At 39.5% G+C, this 20,281-nt stretch overlaps 1 protein-coding gene across 2 annotated transcripts in view; it reads left to right on the top strand.

The window, feature by feature from the left end:
* The window catches only part of ITGBL1 (integrin subunit beta like 1), a 207,524-nt gene that overhangs the window by 83,966 nt on the left and 103,277 nt on the right, over nt 1-20,281 (top strand). For both annotated transcript variants that reach the window (XM_058743436.1, XM_058743441.1), the window contains exons 4-6: nt 7,330-7,452; nt 11,181-11,321; nt 14,157-14,297. In XM_058743436.1, coding sequence (XP_058599419.1) covers nt 7,330-7,452; nt 11,181-11,321; nt 14,157-14,297 — 405 coding nt within the window. The remainder of the gene's footprint in view (nt 1-7,329; nt 7,453-11,180; nt 11,322-14,156; nt 14,298-20,281) is intronic.

The raw sequence follows: 20,281 nt of genomic DNA, 5'->3' as shown, positions 1-20,281 counted from the left end.
TGCCTTCTTCAAGCAGGATATTCACAGGAAACAACATCCCAACAACATTTTATGTAAATTGTGAGCTATGATTTTGATTGCTGGATTAAATCTTTTTAAAAGGATTTATATAAACTGATTTAATTATTTTCTATTACAGGTCAAGGGTGCTTTGAATTTATACCCTAGTATCAAATAGAAGCAAATCTTTTTAATTTGATAGAAGCTTTAGATGCACATAGAAGAATAGAGTGACGTCATGATTTTACATTTGGCTAAAATATTTTTGCATCTCACAGAAGTCATTTAAAAACATTTTTAGAAAGTAATAGTAAAGCTGTTAAAATTAATTACCAAAACCATATAAAACAAAACAACTGGTTTTGGTTTCAAGAATACTAGGATGGTATTACTATAATTTAATACTCTTTTCATACTTGGGCGCATGGAGCCTCAAAAGTCAGCTTTTCTCAAAGCTGGCTGAACTTGAGAATGCTCCCTTACAATGCTAGAGGCTTTATTTCAGTTGTTTTGGTGGGTATGGTCTGGCCTGAGGTGGGTTTTTAAAGCTCTCCAGGTAATTCTTATGGAGATCAATGGGCATGAGCCATTGTTTTGTGTGCTAAAGACAAGTATTTGACTAGAGTGAGAATCTTCCCTCCTGAAGTTCCTCCCCTTGTTGGTAGAGTCCTTCTATATTCAGAGCTAGAATCTTTCTACAGTCTTAGATTGCATTGAATCTGTGTAGATTAAATGCAGTAAGAGGGTTTTGCTAGTAGAAATCAAGGCCATACCCAAAGCAAGGTGTGAGTGGATGGGTCAAGGACCATGATAAATGTCCTTAACAGTCAGGTCACTTTTTGTGTTCACTGATATTCTCCTTCTCTCCAGCACATCAGTCTTTTCTGTCTTCTCAGGAGGATTTTTCTACCTCCAGTTCCTAACATCCACCCCTCCCAACACACACACACACTTACCACGGAACCTCTTCATTTTGAAAACGTCCAGCTTTCCAAACTTCTTTCAGTAGTAAGACTTGAATTCTGTTTTGTTTGTTTGTCCTTTATTTTTGGATTTATTTATTTTTTATTGTTTATTTTTCAAATAAAATCTAGGTTTTTTTTCTTTGTTTTTTTTTTTTTAATTTATTTTTTAATATATGAAATTTACTGTCAAATTGGTTTCCGTAATAATACATTATAACTGAATAGGGGTTAGACTAGGAATCCCAGTGTTTCAACATTATGGGAAAAAACATGTGATTTGCTACATTAGCATACCTTAAAGGAGAAAATTTACAGAATTGTTTCAGTAGATGATCAAACATATTTGGTAAGATATAGAATGCAGTTTTAAGATATCTGAGTCTCTATCTTTTTTTTTTTTGTAAAAGTGATGAAATTCTTTTATGTAATCTACCGTCCATATTCCAGTTTTGTTTATTGGCCCAACAATGTCCTTTACAGCATTTCCCTGCCTCTGTAGGATCCAGTCTAGGGCAGAGTTATCTTTAGCTGTTATCTCTTGTTAGCCTCCTTTAATCTGGACCATTTCCACAGACGATGGTATTATAGCATTGAAAATTTTGAAGAAAATTGTCTCCATCCTTTTTTTTTTTTAAAATAGAATGTTACTCATTTTGGCTTTGTCTGATGTGTCCTCATGATTAGATTCATGTCATACATTCTTAGCCGAATTGAAAGATAGATTATTTTGTGTTCTCAGGATTTGTCATCTGGAAATCTATGTTACCCATCTGCTCTCAGTGGTGAGGTTAATTTTGATCACCCGGTCAAGGTGTTGTCTGATGTCTCAGCTCTGTAATTACTGATTTTGCCTTTGTAACAAATGAGCAGTCTGTGGGGAAACACTTAGAAATTATAAGATATCACATCCTTGTCAAAATTACCCCTGATTTACCATCCATTGATGACTTTCACCTAACCCAGTATTTACACTGGTGATTGAAATATGATGATTGCCAAACTCCAACATTCCTTCCATATTTACCAGTTGGTACTCAACATTCTACCACAATTAAGAGTCTTCTCTCATCAACCAGTTATTTGGTATTTCATTTACTTAGTGATTTATTATCACTCCAGTATCATAATTCCCAGTATTTCAATGGTTTATTATTCATTATTGCACTCAATTATTCTGGTGCTCAGATTGTCTCAGATTAGGCAATTGGAACCCCTTCAAGATAGCTTCTCAGTCTTTGTGATGTGCCTCCGTTGTTGTGTTTTATTTTGTTTCAGCAAATCTTTCCTTTCTGACATAACAAGATATTCCAGAATCATATTGTATCTGGCTTGCCACAGCTTTGGAATCAACCATTTCTCTAAAGAACCTTGGTTTCTTTAGGTTAAGAATGGTATTAGAATAAAAATTGTGAGCACTAGGGATGTTTATTTCTACTGGGGTGAATTTGCTTGTTGGCCCTTTCTGCAAACAGGCTAGTAAACATGCATGTACATATATATATATATGTACACATTCATATGTGCATGCACATGTATATGCATATACATACACATACATATTTTAGAAATCATGAATTCACACCAATACATCCAACTTCAGTCCACCCCCCAACAGGGTTACTTCCTATTTTTCCCCTTCCATATTTGCATGTCTCATTTTTCATGGTGAGAGGACTCTGGCTTCCAACATCATGGCTATATTTGGTCATTTGTTCAGTCTTATGCTACACCTAAAATTGTTTTTAAAATTGCTTCATGCATACCACTGTACAAAGCAAACCTACCAAAAAATTTTAGGATTTGTTGGCAATTGATCTCCTCTCCCACCTCCACCCCACACCAGTCATACTCCAGATTGGGATACTTAGTTAATTGCTGTGTTCATAAGTTACTTGGATTTCTTTCTTTTTCTCTCCCTTTAGTGTAGTGATTGTACTCGTTTGAAATACATTGAGCTTGTTTACTTCAGATGGCTTTCAGTTTTAGAGTTTTTCCCCTCCCTTCCGTCCTCACTGATTTTGTTTTGCAATATGTAGAAGATGAACATGCTTCCAAAAGTCAAAACTATATTAAAAAAGCCTTCTTAATTAATCATCACTCTCTTGCTAAACCTTCCCTCCTGCTTATTTTCGTACCTGATAGGTAACCAGCTTTACTGCGTTCTGCTTTATCTGTGTATGTGTTTATTTTTTCTAAAGATAAATAGATGTATTTGTTATTATATTTTTAGTTTTTCATTCATTCCCTACACAAAAAAATAGCATGCCATATATGTTCTTCTGCACTCTGGCTTTGCCACTCAGCATCTCCTAGAATTCACTCCACATTAGTACACAGAAATCTTCCTCATTCTTTTTTTGGATGTATAGGACTCAGCTCTATACAGGTGACATAATTTATTCACTCAATCTCCTATGGTTGGGCATTTAGACACTTTCCAATATATTGAAATTACAAATATTAATGCAGAGAATAAATTGGTATGTGTGTGTTTTCATATTTTTAGAGCATACCTTCAGGATAAACAACTAGATGTGAGATTCTACACCAAAAGGTTATTCATATTCAGTGTTACATTTAATCTTTTCTCTCTTACTGTCTATTCAGTATAGAAGCCTTTCAAGTTGACTTTAGCAGGCTGTGTCGTACATGGCTTCTTTTTTTAATGTCTATTTCTACCGGCCTAGTTCTGGACCACTCCCTTACAACTGCATTAGGCTCTGAGTTCTCTCTACTAATATTTCCCCTTATATTATGATGTGGTTTCTGGAAGCAGCTTGGAGCAGAAGGGGAAGAGGAGGCACCTGACTGGCTGGAAGACCGCAGGGCAGGATGAGATGGAACTGGGTCTAACGGCATTCCAGAAGCTGACTCTACAGGGGTGCGGAAGGCAAGGCACAGTCTGCAAAGTGGGGCTCCAGCACCATCGCACAGGAGTATGGATGGTGGTCAAGAGAGGGAAGTCCTCCTAGAGAGAGTTCAGCTGTATTAGTCAGAATGAAAAGTCAGAGCAAAAATAATCTAGCATAAATCAGAAGACCAATCCCAGAGCCCGAGCTCACTGGCAACCAAGAAAAAGAAGCAGTATGACATAACATGAACACAGGAGTCTGTCACTTTTGCCTGGGCTTCCATATGCCATATCTTGGAGCCTCAGTTGTGAATTCTACTTGGTGGGTGAGAGAGGAAGTCTCTGAGCTGTTGTAAATGTCCCACATTAGCCAGGAATGGTTCAGATGTGTGGATGGGAGGGAGCTTGCCTGTTGGGGTGTCAGTGAGATATAGAATTCAGAGGTAGAGGCTGTTCCTTCCTGTCTTTCCTGAAAACAGCTTACTGTGTACGCTGCCCTGACAAGGTCACACCTTGCTCCCAAACCATGAGAGGCTCTTGGTATTCTGACAGAGAAATTCTAAAATCCTTAGCCAATATTCTTGATCCTCTACTCTCTGCCTTAAACTGACCCTCTTCTCCAAACTCAAGCCAGACTCTGCCCTGTTCTTAAATTCCACATCCTTTTTCCTTAGCCGAGCCTCCTTCCTCAATATCACAAGCCTTTTCTCCATCTCCACGTGTTGAAATTCTATCCATACATCAAGTGTCAACTCAAGAACTTGCTCCTTTACTGTGCCTTTCCTCCTTTGCAGAGCCAGACTGAGGTTTATACTTTCTATATAGCATCTGTCACAAATCTGTTGCAAAGGCCCTTGTGTCATCTGGTCCCATATGTATGTGTAAAAATTATTGGTCTTCTAACTCTATCTTCCTGCTCTATGATTTACTTAGTTTCAACTTTATGCATCTTAATATCTCCTATAGCACCTGGTACTTTGCTAACAATATAATCGGCAGCAAGAAAATGTAATGAATGGACATGTGGATGGGTGAAAGATAGCATGAATAAACGTGAAAATGAAAAGGAAGGGTGATAATTAGAGAGAAAATGCGATGAGACAATATCATGCATTACAGAATTTGATTTGAAATGAACTTTTATAAATTAGTTTTCAGGGAAAAAAACAAAGAAAGTGAAATTTAATAAATGTAAAATTCATATGAGTATTCTCAGGGAAGAAAAATAATTAGCTCAAATTCTGCAAAATCGCTGTTTCTATGTAGCTGTGAGAGAAAAATCTCTTAAATATAATATCTAATTGCAAGTGACCCAGGTGACAGAATCATGCGGAGCATATGGAGACAGGACGTTGTGGGGCCCATCAATATAAAGTGAGTCTGGAGGAAATGTTTGGGAACACGACTCTTATACTCAGTATCTTCATGGAAGAAGATGAAGATCTCAAAGTTTTCTGGAAACCTATGGCATAACTGGACACAATATTGTTTTCAGAAAGATGGCTGGGTGATACACTTACCACTGGGTTCTCATAACTGCTCTATGGAGCAGATGTTATTTGCAGATAAGGAATTTGAGAGTTAGAGATGAACATAACAGCCTCAGAAATGTATAGCTATTGATTATTAAAACCTGGATTTGGATACAAATCCCCCTTATCCATGTGTTTTGGGGCACACCACATACAGACTTGCGAATACCCAGTAGCTCAGTCCAAATATCAGTATCATCTTTGGTTCCTCCTGATTCTTCACCACATACATTCAATCACTGAGTCATCTGTTCTTTCCCCTGAAGATACCCCCAAGGGTATTTGCCTCTTTCTAACTCACTGCTGTCACCCTCTTCTGCCTCTGTCTTCTTTCCTGCAGACAAATGTAATAACATGTCCTCATGTCCACTGTGCCTCATTTCAGTTCATTCCTCATGTATTAACTAGAGTAATCTGGTAAAAATGCACGCCTGATCACATGACCCCCTGGTAGAGAATATTTCTGTGGCTTCTCATTCTTCCTGGATTAAGGTTGGAAATCTTTAACATGACCTTATAATAAGACTTCCATAAATGGCACCTTTAGTCACCTTATTCATTTTATGCCTCTTTCCACATCATTTTCTATGTTCCAGCCATCTTTGACTTTTTCTTCTAATTTCCTCTTTTATCACAGAGCCTTTACTATAGTCTCTTGTGGGAAGTGGGCCTCTCCACCATCTCACTTCTCTTGCCTATTATTTTTACTTTGCTCTCAGTTCCTTATTTAGGAGCTACTTCCCCAGGGACTCTGTCTGACCACCATGTCACAGTCAAATCCCCTGCTAAGCTCTTCTGCAACATTTTGCACTTTTCCATTTATTTTATCATATCGGTTTACTCATATAAAACTCTGAGAGGAGGATTATGGCTGACTTGGTCTCCCATTGCATTTCCAAAGTCTAGGAGGCTATCTGGTGAGTGGTCAGGTCTCAGTGCATGTATGTTGATGGCTATGATTATAAATTACAAATGGAAAAATAAGTATTAAAAAGGAAGTTCCTTAAATGGAAATTCTATTTTTCAATATCATTTTAATGTTGTTTTACTGTCAGTGAAATCACTCTCGAGGGTTGTAGTCAAATCCACATACACACCACACACACACACACATATATATATGGCATATATATATATATATATATATATATATATATATATATATAGTAAGTGGTAGACCAGATGATTCCAGAGCCTCTGTGTCATCCTGAGCTGCCCTGAGGTTTTGGTGAGGTTCCAGAACTCTATACCTATGAAAACTTGCCCTGGTCCTATTGTCATAAGGATGTATGTATCAGTTTTAACACTGTACAAGTGAAATTACTAGGAGATTCTAAGTTTTTAACTTATGCATTTGTTAATGAATTCCACAAATATTTATTAATAAATGTTATGCTCAAATATTGTGCAAAGCATTGAATAAATACTGGTGAGGAAGATAAGTGATGCTACTTCCCTTACAGTGCTTAGAATTTTCTGTTTTAGTTCACTTCAGACCCAGGTGTAATCAGAAGATAGTCATTCATGCATTGATTGGATGGCCATGTATAAAGTAGCTCTGCACTTGGGAAGGTCATATTTACATTAATGAATAAATACATCATACATTAATGAAACTATTAGAGGTCAATCATAATAGTTATGTGTCATAAAATGTAATTGCTGTACTATAATCACCAAGAAAGAACTTTGTTATCTATCTCATCATACCCATAGTAATACACAATTGAAAATTAAATTGATTTGAATTGTCTCTGTCTTTGAAAGAGATAGATTAAAAAAAACCATTGGTTATCAGGGTGCCTGGGTGGCTCAGTGTGTTGAACATACGACTCCTGATCTCAGCTCAGATCTTGATCCCAGGATCATGAGTTCAAGCCCCGTGTTGGGCTCGGCACTGGGCGTGAAGCCTACTTAAAAAAAATTCATTATCATTTATATACACCTAACAAATACTTTTTGTTTTGTTTTCATGGTTTAGGTACATGTCACTGTGGCAGGTGTAAGTGTGATAATCCAGATGGAAATGGCCTTGTTTATGGCAAATTTTGTGAGTGTGATGATAGAGAATGCATAGATGATGAAACGGAAGAAATATGTGGAGGTAGGTACACTATGCAGAAATTAGTAAAAGTAACTTGATTTTTGATCTGTTTTCTTATACTTTTATCTCTCTATAAAGGTTCTGCACTAAGTTTACTCATTTAATCTGAATTTGTGTTTATTTGGAAAACACTTCGTATGAGGCATTTAGGGTAGACTAGAACTTCATAAATGCAAAATCAGACTGCTTCCAGGGGGAGAGCCAGATCATTATGACAATAGGCAACTGTGTGGTCCTGAAGTCGTCCTACTGGTACTTTATCTTCTCTGCTTACCACGGCTACTTTTATTCTGTCTCTGCTCTCCCAGTCTCTCAGTTGCATGTTTTAACTTCATTCCATTTCCCTTTCTAAATCATCAGCCTTTGAGTAGTCTCATGTCCTATTGGAGACATTGGAGGCCAACAGAATTATTAGCCTAGAATCTCTCCCTCCCCACCACATACCTAGATAACATTTTTCATGATCTTTTCTATGTTCCTATGGCATTTCTACGAACAGCACGAACAGTTTTCTGTTGTACCAGTTATTATATGTGCCACACTTGCTAGTGCCCAGCACTGTAATAAGTTCTTCCCATTCACTAGGTAATGCACCCAGGGTCATTCCAGCAATTGCATAGACTCATGTGTCTGATACTGAAGACTGTGCTCTTGACCCCTCCCCATGGAGAATTGCATCAGGGCCCTGGAGTTTGGATCTCCATGAGAAGAGCCCCTCTTTATCACCCAAAGTGTCTTTTTCTGCTTACCTGTCTGCCAGCCTGTTCCCAGAGTTTACATTTGCAACTATGGGTAGCACAGGAGAGGAGAGGAGAGAGCAATGAGCATCCCTTCAGTTTACATAAACTCATCTCTGCTGTTTGTTAAAAGTTTTAGCCTGGTTACCCCTGGCCTCATCTCTTCATTAATAAGCAATTACTTATTTCATTTATCTCTGGCAAGATTCCAATCCATGGAATCCTATTCTGCCTGCAGAATGAGTGATTTCAGAAGAGCATTTTCTGTGGAAGGATCAGGGGCCAGTGGGGCAGGGGGAACGAGAGAGCCATAGGGAAAGTGTCACTGACTTAGGACAAGTGGTCCCTCTGTGTGTAAAAAAAAAAAAAATGCAGCTTCAATTCTTGTGATCATTCAGATACTCTTATTTTAGGTCTGTTTGGCTCTCTCTGGCTTCCTTGCTGTACAACCCACCAAAATAAAACAGACAAACACAAAAATTTACATTTTTCAAGGCAGTGACCTAAGCTAGATGCTGCTCAGACAATTCTGCTAATGGACTCAATCCAAAATAATTAGAACAATTAGGTAAATCCACCCACAAATATTATGCATTTATCCTCCTCCTGATGTTTAATTTCCAATTATTATGGACCAAAAACAAAGAGGAAGGGAACATGTTTGGGGCCATTGTGTTCTGATACACATCACCAGAGCAAAGTCTATTTGCATGTGTAAATATAAACATTTAACATGAAGTCACGCAACAGGAAATGTTTAACTCCCAACCTTGCCATTTACTATTTCCATTTGTTTGAGGCTTAAGCTATTTCATGGCGTAAAGGTTCAGACCATAGACACCAGCACTTCGGTAAATATCCTCTGGGAGTGACTTTGACTGGGATTGTAGATCTTTCCACATGTCATTCATTCGCATGAAACCAGTCTGTTAAGAGGTGATTCTACAGCCCATCAGTAAAACAATTTAAAAGGAGATTTTCTTGCTCCATCGGTTTACAGAAAGCAAAGAATGATATTTATTGTGAGGAATGTGTATTGCCCCAAGCTTGTATTTTATCTCCATTATCCAAATGTGTCCTGTTAACAGTATTTTCATTTGGGTTGTGAGGATATCTGCTTAATTTTTCTGATCTACATCCAAGTGTAATTTCACATGATTCTTCTTTCCTTATTCACCTATACCTCAATGATTTTTTAGTAAGACCCTGATTCAATTATGAATTTTATAAATATACAAATAATTTGGATGTAAAGAACATAGATTTGGGATTATTTGTTAATGCCATGGTAATCCTTACATATGTGGCACCTTATATAAATTTCCTGAAATTACAGAGGAAATAAATTCTAGTTTAAAGGTTAATCAAGTCTTGAAAAAACCAACTTCTAGAAAAGCTTTTAGCACACAGTTGTCTTGCTATTTTCCAGTGTAATCCTCAAGTTCCTGAGGACGTAGCACTGGGATGTGATATTTTGTGTGGGTACCTGAGAGATAGGTACTGTTGAGTTCATAAATAAAAGGTATAGCTTTTATATTTTATCACTGATGAGATAATTTGATATCCTTTACATTTGCTTCAGTGAACAAATTAAAATTTGTTGTAGAAATGATCATTGACTATTCGGTTAATAAGAGGTTTTCCATGGACATCCAAATCATAGCTCACTTAGGTATAAAACATGGCATCTTGTGCTTGGTTCCCCATGTCTTTCTTATATCTCACTGTAGCACTCTTTCTCTCGCTCTCTTTGTCTCTCTGATGTGTGTCTGCTTTTTTTCATTGACAAGAATAGGGTAAGAGACAAGAATATTCTATTGTACATTCCCCTTTCTTATGTGAGTTCTGCAGGCCCTACTGACACTTTTGCCATGAGCCAGAAATGCCATAGTGTTTAGGAAGAAAAAATAGCCTCACGTTGAGTTTCCCATGGACCCTCTGAAATTATGGCTGCAGGAGAAGAGAGAGGGAAGAACAACGACTTTAGCTACAGACTCTGATAAAACATAATTCTATGAAATGGAAAGAATAGACTAAGCAAAATCCAGCGTGGCCCTCATTTTCATCATATTTACAAGAACAAACACACATTCATGGTTGGGTGAATACATAACTATACTCCTAGGAATTTACATAACCACAAAAAGGGAGGATCTAAGAAGTAACTTCAGGTACATAGAATTACCATCTTTTGGGAACTTGTAGGATTGCTAGATAAGGATGCAGAAAGCGATGATGTGACAGTTCAATAGGGGTTGCTTGGATGTAAGTACAAACAGGCCGGGTAAAATTTAAAACGAGGCAGGAGTTGAAGGGGTGTGGTGGCATCAGAACACAAAATGATGGGTCATCCTGTCCCCTTGACGAATAGGAGGGGCTTTGATTGTGAGGCCAGGGGTCCATGCTATTTTATTGGCCTAAAGGAGTAATAAACACTGGTTTAACTGAAAACCTCTTTTCTACGTGGTGGAACACAACAGCTTGTAGGACACAGTTGAACGAAAAGGTGAAATATCTCCTCTGGTTTAGGAAGCGTTCAGTCATTAATGATGTGCTTCCAAGTAAATATGTACCACTGGTTTCTCAATGATTGATTTCAAATGAAATCCTTGGATGACTAATTCAAGAAATGCCCTTAGCATGAATGCTTACATACATTTGACTCTGATGTGTGCATTTGAGATTGGAGGGTAGTAGACCAGCCTGTCATTTCTTCAAATTTCTTTCATTTTCACCAGCTACCTGGCTAGGACAAGTTACAAGACACTTGCTCTTGCTTTTTGTGTATGATTATGGAGGTATATGCGCACCCATGGTATGCGGGGGACAGATCTATAACTTGACTGTTTTAAGCAAGGATTGTAGAACTGGTATATTATTTCAAAAGGCAAAAATGATCACAAAGAGGTAGAAAGTTAATTTTGCTTTTAAAAGTTGCTTTCTCCCCCCACCCCCCCCCCCCTCACTCTATAAAATTCATTTTGGGTAAAGGCCATGGAAAGTGTTACTGTGGAAACTGTTACTGCGAGGCTGGTTGGCATGGCGATAAATGTGAATTCCAGTGTGATATCACCCCCTGGGAGAGCAAGCGAAGATGCACATCTCCAGATGGCCAAATCTGCAGTAACAGAGGTGGGTCATTCATCCACGTTACTATGAATTGGGAGGAAAACAAAGCTCTTCATCATTAACCCTCCTTTTCCTTGTATTTCCTTGGGTGTGGGGGGAAGTGGTCTTTTATAGTGTTTGACTTCGATGTAAGTCAACATTTATAATGCCAACAGTCTTCTCTTTCTTATTTTTTATTGAGTAACAAAGCAGAAAGATAAGAAAGTTGCTGTAGTTATTTAAGCTTCACTGCACAAATAGTTAACATAGGGACTGTTATTTCTTTGGCGGCCATCCAGAAATAGCATAGTACAGCTAAAAGGCAATTCTTGTAGATACTTCTGTTAAATGTCTCTTGACTAACAGAACCATCTACAGCAGGAGCATCTAATTATCTAGAGAACATTCAAGAAACCCTTTTGTCTTAATTATGAGTAAATCGAAGGCTTGGTTGTAATACTGAATTGATCTGGAGCCACTTTTATCTGCAATAATAAAAATGATATAGAACAGGTATAGAAACTGTGTCAGACAACTAGATAAAATTTAGATTGACCTTCGATATGAATTTTAAGAATATGTTGGTATTGCTAAAATGTCCTTTAAAGTGAGTTAACTAACTGTTGATATCAAATCAAATTAGTTTTATTTAAATGCTTTTTAAAACTCCTTGAAAACACATGGGGTCTGGGTGATTCAGTTAGTGAAGCATCTGACTCTTGATTTTGGCTCAGGTCATGAGCTCACAGTTCATGGGTTTGAGCCCCACGTCGGGCTCTGCACTGACAGCATGAAGCCTTCTTGGGAGTCTTTCTCTTCCTGTCTCTCTCTGCCTCTCCCCTGCTCTCTCTCTCAAAAATAAATAAATAAACATTTTTTTTAGAAATCCTTGAAATTACTTGTCAATTTCCAGCTGGACCATTTGTTGCCTGCCTGAAGGTATATATAAGTGACCATATTTCCTTCTTCTTTTTAAAAAAAATTTTTTTTAGTGTTTTTATTTATTTTTGAAGGAGAGAGAGAGAGAGAGAGAGAGAGAGAGAGAGAGCATGAGCAGGGGAGGAGCAGAGAGAGGGAGACACAGAATTGGAAGCAGGCTCCAGGCTCTGAGCTGTCAGCACAGAGCCCAACGCGGGGCTAGAACTCACAAACTGTAAGATCATGACCTGAGCTGAAGCTGGATGCTCAACTGACTGAGCCACCCAGGCACCCCCATATTTCCTTCTTTTAATATTATAAAAGTCTGGAAAGTTGGAAAATTATATTTTTTTAATTTCTGTAAATGAATGGTGCTTTTTATCAGGTAATGCTTATGTGGGAAACCTTAACATACAACCAATTTTCTCTTTTCAAAAAATGGCGTAAGAAATTAATGCAGAAGAGTAAAATGGGCCAAATTTCTATACATAGGGAAAGGAAAGCAAAAGGCCTGAAGTTGGAAGAAAAATTATAAAGAAAAGTCCTCTTTTTAATGTATGCAGAATAGGTCTGACTATATATCCCACTAATTCATGTTATGTTTTCCTTTTCTATATAAGGACGTGTTTCTGTCTGCATCCCTCTTATTCAGTAGGTCCAGTCATCACTGTCATGATGTTAGTATAAGAATCTTGGGCTGTGTTCCCGTGAGATGTTGAAAGGAAAGAGGAGAAAAATGGCAATGGTTGGGCTGTGGATCAGGGCCGGTTCTGCAGCAGGGATATGTGGGCTCTGAGAGAGACACACACTACTAGCCAACCCCTGAGGTCTCACCTTCTGCCTGTCCTTTCCTGCACTTGGAGCTGTCTGATTTGGAGATCTGGCAGAGCAGACTGGGAGGCAGCATGCTCAAATGAGGCTGGGTAGCAGTGAGATTTCAGGGGTTCCTGAAGGCAAGTCGGGAGGAGGCACAGAAATATGTCTTTTTTTTTCTCAGAAGGTACCATCCGAGTCTCCCCTGGCACTCTTCCTCATTATTGCTTCCGGGGCGGGGGGAAGGTGGGGGACGGGAGAGAGACACCAATCCCTGCACAGGCTTACCTCCTTTTCCTTGTTAGCCCATCTCCAAGGACCAGAAAACCTTTGTTGTAGACACAGCTAATCAGGGATAAAACAAGTATCCTGTATTGCCTAAATCGTTTATTCAGTGTCAGGTTGGACTCACCTTAGCATATACCTATCCTTATCCCCTGCACCCACATCAGTTATACTATTACGAAAGCCAAGGGTATTCATTTTTTAAAATATAGATACAGATATTTATTTATTTTTATTTTTTTAAATGTTTATTTTATTTTTGAGAGAAAGAGAGAGTATTTGAGCATGGGAGGAGCAGAGAGAGGGAGACAAAGGGTCTGAAGCAGGCTTTGCACTGACAGCAGAGAGCCCGATGCAGGGCCCAAGCTCATGAACTGTGAGATTGTGACCTGAGCCGAAGTCAGACGTTCCACCGACTGAGCCACCCAGGTGCCCCCAGATACAGATACTTTAAAAAATCCAGGCACAACCACCTTTTACATTTTGGTACATGACCCTACAGTCATCCAGTAGCTTTCTTTTGTCAGATAGATTGCAGATTTCTTGAGGGCTGGGATTCTAACTCGTATTCATTGTTTTGATGCTGTTTTGGAAAGAAACCACTACTGTGCTAAGGGCACATCCCACAACCCACACAATAATAGACACAGAAAATAACTTTTATCTATTAAAGAATCTCTGCCGTCCACATTAGATGGTGTTTTTCCTTTGTAGAATGTTTTTATCCAATATATGTATTTTCCAAATACACAGTAAGCAAAAGATTTTAAAAAGCAACATGTAAGATGCTTTCTTTCATGGTGTTTCTTCGCTAAAACCGTATACAATTGTTTTCTCATCTAGGGACTTGTGTGTGTGGTGAATGTTCTTGCCACGATGTTGACCCAACTGGAGACTGGGGAGATATTCACGGGGACACCTGTGAGTGTGATGAAAGGGACTGTAGGGCCGTCTATGACAGATACTCTGATGACTTCTGTTCAGGTATGTGCTCTCCTCGCTCGCTTTTTTAAATTAAAAAAAATTCATTTCCCTATTTTCAAGCTTCTTTCTGATTCTCACAGAAACTGTAAGAGAACTGAATCTGTGCATGGAAAGCGTTTGATATTCACAGTGCTCCTATTGGTGCCTTGGAAAGTCTTCAGAGAATTTACACGTTGGGCAAAGACAAGGGATGAAAGGGCTCACTTTCCTAAAATTAGTCTAACTCCTCCCCCCAAGGAGAGCCATCTGCTACAGATATGGGTTGCTCATCTCTAGGCCTACGAAACCAGCAGTCCAGGTGACAGTGTCCAGGATGGAGACCATGAGAACAGCTACAGTCATATATTACAAAACTTCAGATAATATGGTTCTCATGGGTATTTTATTTTATTTTTTAATGTTTATTTATTTTTGAGAGAGAGACAGACAGAGTATGAGTGCAGGAGGGCAGAGAGAGAGGGAGACACAAAATCTGAAGCAGGCTCCAGGCTCTGAGCTGTCAGCACAGAGCCCGATGCAGGGCTTGAACCCATGAACCATGAGATCATGACCTGAGCCGAAGTCGGACGCTCCACCAATGGAGCCACCCAGGCGCCCCTCTCAAGGATATTTTAATGAATTAATTCCTTAGTATAATTTATATATTAAAATTATTCCGCAGATTAGTGTAGGATTAAATATCAATAATTGGATTCCAAAATTTTATTCTATAAACATTTATAGAGCAGACACCGTTTACCAGGGTCTGGACTGCATCTGGGCTCCTGGCTCTGGCAATGAAGGAGACAAACATGACCTCTGACTTTACAGAGCTTGCAGCCTGAGTGCAAAGGCCAAAACACACTCTGCCAGAACTTCTAACGGTGCAAAGGAAAAAAAGAAAGCGGTTGGATTTGTTTGAAAAAGTGTCACTGAGCAAAAATGGAGTTATGAATTTTCAGTCCGGTCATATTTGACAATCCAGAAGACAGAGATATATATACATACATCTTTTTAAGCCTCACTGCTTGATTGGTGTGTAAGTAGATAGGAAACTCCACTGTCTCCTGAAAGTTTGCCAGCAAAAGGGAAATGAAAGAGCTGCCCTATTTAATCACGATTCCACAGCCGCAGAGGCTTGTCTGGCCTGGCTGAGGGGAGCCTGCTGCTAACACTGTGGTCCCAGAAGGGTTTCCCTGTTCTGATGATCCCTGATGCTCGGGAGAGTCTCCTGAACATTTTGTCAACACTATTCTTTGGGGGAAATGCCCTTTTCAGATTTTTCTCTGTTATTCATTATATACGAGTGTTCTTTATTATCCCCATCATCTGCACGATGGAAATGAGACAGCTGGCATCTCTTGAGTAGGTCTCTATGCCAGACACTGTGCTAAGCACTTTCCAGCTCGTTGCACTTATTTTTCTTAAAAGTCGATGAGGTGGGGATATTTTCTCATTTTACTATTGGGGTTATGGAGGTTTGAGGAAGTTCCATAACTTGCGGAAGGCCTCACAGTTAAGAGACAGAATCAAATGTTAAAGAGGTCTGTGAATCTGAAGAAATGTAAAGGTTCTTTCCTTACTGAAAAAAGTCTTCGTTTAAACTTGAATTTAATATGACAAACATTTATGGAGAGCCAACTATGCTGGAGGCACTATGTGAGATATTATGGTACAAAAATGCAAACACAAAAAATCGTAGCTTCTACCTTCAAGAAATTTACTGTTTAGCAAAATACGAAACAAAAAAAAACCCAATAATGACATGGGGTGCCTGGGTGGCTCAGTCGGTTAAGCATCCAACTTCAGCTCAGGTCATGATCTCATGGTTCATGGGTTCAAGCCCCACGTCAGGCTCTGTGCCGACAACTCAGAGCCTGGAGCCTGCTTTGGATTCTGTGTCTCCCTCTCTCTCTGTCTCTCCCCCACTCACACTCTGTCTCTGTCTCTCTCAAAAATAAACATTAAAATTTTTTTAAAAAACAATAATGACAAAACTGCCACATAAACATGTAATTTTAATACACGGTGCTATGGGAGATTTGCTTAGTCATGCATTTGTTACTCATTTGGCCATAATGCTGGGGATATAGCAACAAACACAACAGATAAAATCCCCCCTCTCATGGAATTTACATCCCAGTGGGCTGGAGATACAACAAATAAACTGAATAAGTGAGATATGTAGAGAAAGTTGGGCGTGGGCTTATTTGACACTTTACTTAGGGTGATGAGGCTCTTCGCAGAGGTGGTGACATATGGCTCATGCGTTGCTGACATTTTTGTATCCCCATGCACATGTCTACCCCTACCCTACCTCAAAGGTAGGCTTACACATAAAAAGAAATGAGAGAAACATGTCCTAGGCAAAGAGAGTAGAGGTGTGTGATCTGTGCAGGGGACTAGAATCATTTTATTTACTCCCAGAATGCCCAAGTGACGGAAGGGAAAGCTGGCGAGACACAGAACTGGTGGTCTTTTTACCTTGCTGTGGAACTGGACTCTATTCCAAAGGCAATGGGGAGCTAATGATGGGTTTAGGCAGCAAAGTGCTACAGTCACAGGTGCGCAGTCTGGTTGTCTGGATAAGAGTTGTTGCCATTTACTGAAATGGGGAACATAGCAGGAAGTTGTCAAGTTCATTTCTGGATATATTGAGCATAAGGGACCAATGGTGACCCAAAGTTGATATATTTTTTTTTCAGCCTGTTGAGTGTGTGAGCCTGAAGGGTCAGGGCTAAATGTGAGGTTGGAGCCATACACATGGAGTGGGTAATTAAAACTAGACTGGGGTTCAGGAAGTGCCATGTAAGAATGCTGCCTTGAGCTTGTCTGTGAGATAAAACATGAATTCATACAATTTTAAATGGGGAAATGAAGGAGATAATCAGGCTATCTATAGAAAGTTATAAAGTTTGGGACTTTCTGATAGAATGTTTTTGTTTTTGTTTTTGCATAGGGGACGTTCATCCTTAATCAACCCATGACCTTGCTTTTGGAGTGGGGTTGAAAAATTCAGAATTGCTACATTACAGTGACTGCTCAGGGTCCCATGTGCTGTTCTGTTTCACTGTGAGGGAGGGGGCTCACAGGGTGAAGATGGACAATGACACTTCAGTGGACACTTCAGTCCTTTTATAAGAGCACGATTCCCTACTGCATGTCATTTGGGCTCTGTTACCCCAGTAGGTTGGGCAGGTGAAGGTCATCAGGAGGCCTCCTTGGAACCTGCAATTTTCCCCTTCGTTTCTTCCTTCCCTCCTTATTCTGCCCGATTTTCCTCTTTCTCACATTTTCCAATCCTCCCTATCCTTGGAGATTTCAGGGACAGTGAAGCAGTTGGGCAGTGATGGCTGTGGTTGGTCAGGTTTGTCGTGGGAGGAGCTGAGGAGGAGTGCTTAGCCCTTTATACGGGGTCTCCATGCTGCGGGGGTAGACCCCTGGGTGTGGGAAGGGGGGCTGGTTCAGACATCAGTCTGCAATCGTGACTTTATCATTCTTTTGTTGAAGTGAACTGAACATGGCCAATGCCCACAGCCAGCCTCCCACATTTCAAAGGAGGAATTTGGATGGGGTGCCTGGGTGGCTCAGTCGGTTGGGTGTCTGAAGTCGGTTGACTTCGAGCTCTGCGTTGGGCTCTGTGCTGACAGCTCAGAGCCTGGAGCCTGCTTCACATTCTGTCTCCATCTCTCTGCCCTTCCCCTGCTCACACTCTGTCTCTCTCTCTCTCAAATATTAAAAAAAAAAAAAAAAAAAACTTTAAAAAATTTTAAAAAACAAAGGAGGAATTTGGGGCTCCTGGATGACTCAGTGGGTTGAGCATCTGACTCTTGCTCTCGGTTGGTGAGGTTGAGCCCAGAGTCTGGCTCAGCGCTGATAGCGTGGAGTCTTCTTGGGATTCTCTCTCTCCCCACCTCCCCCTTCCCCTCCCCCATTCTTGCTCACTCTCCCTCTCTCTCAAAATAAATATATAAACGTTTTTGTAAAAAAGGAATTTAGGGAAGAAGAAATTTGCTTTGAGACTCCACGCTTTTAGTCCGTTTCACACACCTTATTCCATTTTACCTTCACCCTAATTCAGAGGGGGAGACATTGTTACCTGCATTTTAACAGGGGAGGAAACAGGTTCAGAAAGATTAACTTGACAGAGTTCATGTGGCCATTAAGTGTCATCAGGAAACACATTCAGAGCCTAAGTATTCGTGTAATTTAATCTCCAAGTGATGCAAACAAAATTCTTCAATTTTACTCCGGATGCTCAAATTCTTATAAAACTAAGCTTCTCTGCATGTCATTATGATGTGAGGCAGATATCCACCCCCAGTATTTTTTCATTCTCATTAAATCTGTTGAATTCTGTACATTCTGTTTAACGAATTATTAGTCTCCACAATTTTCCTAATTGCCTGTCTGAGTTGCACCACAGAAAGGGTGCCACGTTGGTGCCTCTGTGTTAGGAGACAGAAGTAACCCAACTATGTCAATGTTCTCTAGTGATTTATGTAAGGCTGGAAGGTAATAAGGCTCAGCTGAAATGCAGCTTTATTTTTAGCTCCCATTGTTACCATCCTGACAGTGTTCGTCTTATTTAAGTCCCAGGGATTCTCCTGGTGGGTTGCTCTTTTAATTGACATTCTCATTGTATTCATTCATTTCCACCTGTCCATTCATCTATTCAGTAATACAATGAAATGTGAATATTTTGTGCCTACTACATCTGCTGCATCATGGATACAGAAGATAGTATTTTAAAACCTGCTCCCTGCTCCAAATAAATCAGTTTTATTTATTTCTTCTTTCTTTCTTTCTTTTTTTAAAAAATTTTTTTTAACGTTTATTTATTTTATTTTTTGAGACAGAGAGAGACAAAGCATGAATGGGGGAAGGTCAGAGAGAGGGAGACACAGAATCTGAAACAGGCTCCAGGCTCTGAGCTGTCAGCACAGAGCCTGACACGGGGCTCGAACTCACGGACCGCGAGATCATGACCTGAGCCGAAGTGGGCCGCTTAACTGACTGAGCCACCCAGGCGCCCCTCTTTCTTTCTTTTTTAATGCATATTTATTCTTGACGGTTATGGGGTGGGACAGACAGAATCCAAGGCAGGCTCCAGGCTCTGAGCTGTCAGCACAGAGCCTGATGCAGGGCTCAAACCCGTGAACTGCAAGATCATGACCTGAGCCCAGGCGCCCCTCTTCTTTCATTTCTATTTGTTGCTCATCAACCACATAGTGTGTGTGTGTGTGTGTGTGTGTGTACGTGTGTGTGTGTACCAATTCCTTCATACACAGATATAATTCATGCACACACTTGTGTACACACACATCCACAACAACTCAAAGATGTTACTGTTAACAGGATTTGAGTGTCACTAAAATGACCAGGGCATGACCAGCCATCCTGAAGTGTGCCAACTGTTTGTTTTGTTAGTTATATAAGCTGCTGCCCCCCGGAATTTACTTCCTGATTCTGAAATAACTTTTATTCCCGATAGCTGTTTACACTCTGGTCTATTTCCCCAAATCCCATAATTGTTAAAATATGTTGCTGTGTGACCTTAAACTTGATCTTTCAACTTGTCTTCTCTACCCGAAAAAGTGCTGGCTTAGAGTTCCATTAATTTGGAAAGTGGAATCATTTGAAAGAACTGTATTATGTGAGGAAATTTATCATTGTGGATTACCAAAGCATTATGGAAAGAAACTGAAGGAAATGATTAAGTATATTCAGTTTGCATTATCTTGAAAGAAAAATCAAATATGTCAAATGTAGCAAGTACTAGTTAGATCTAATTTATTCCCCCAAACTTTTCCTATTGATGGTCCTCATATTACTTTGTAAGAAGCTACTTGAAAAAGTCAGATTGCAGTTCATGAGCAGTCTTGATCATTATAAAAGAAAGAAATGTCCTGTACAGCAAAAGAACATTTGTCTGGAATGGATGCAACTACATTTGTCTTGGATTGATATTTCTGAAATGGCTTCACTCAAAAGAGCACAGTGAT

The sequence above is a fragment of the Neofelis nebulosa genome, chromosome 1 (assembly GCF_028018385.1).
Source record: "Neofelis nebulosa isolate mNeoNeb1 chromosome 1, mNeoNeb1.pri, whole genome shotgun sequence".
NCBI lineage: Eukaryota > Metazoa > Chordata > Mammalia > Carnivora > Felidae > Neofelis > Neofelis nebulosa.
Note: the sequence above shows the minus strand (reverse complement) of the source record. Positions and strands in the feature narration are given on the sequence as shown.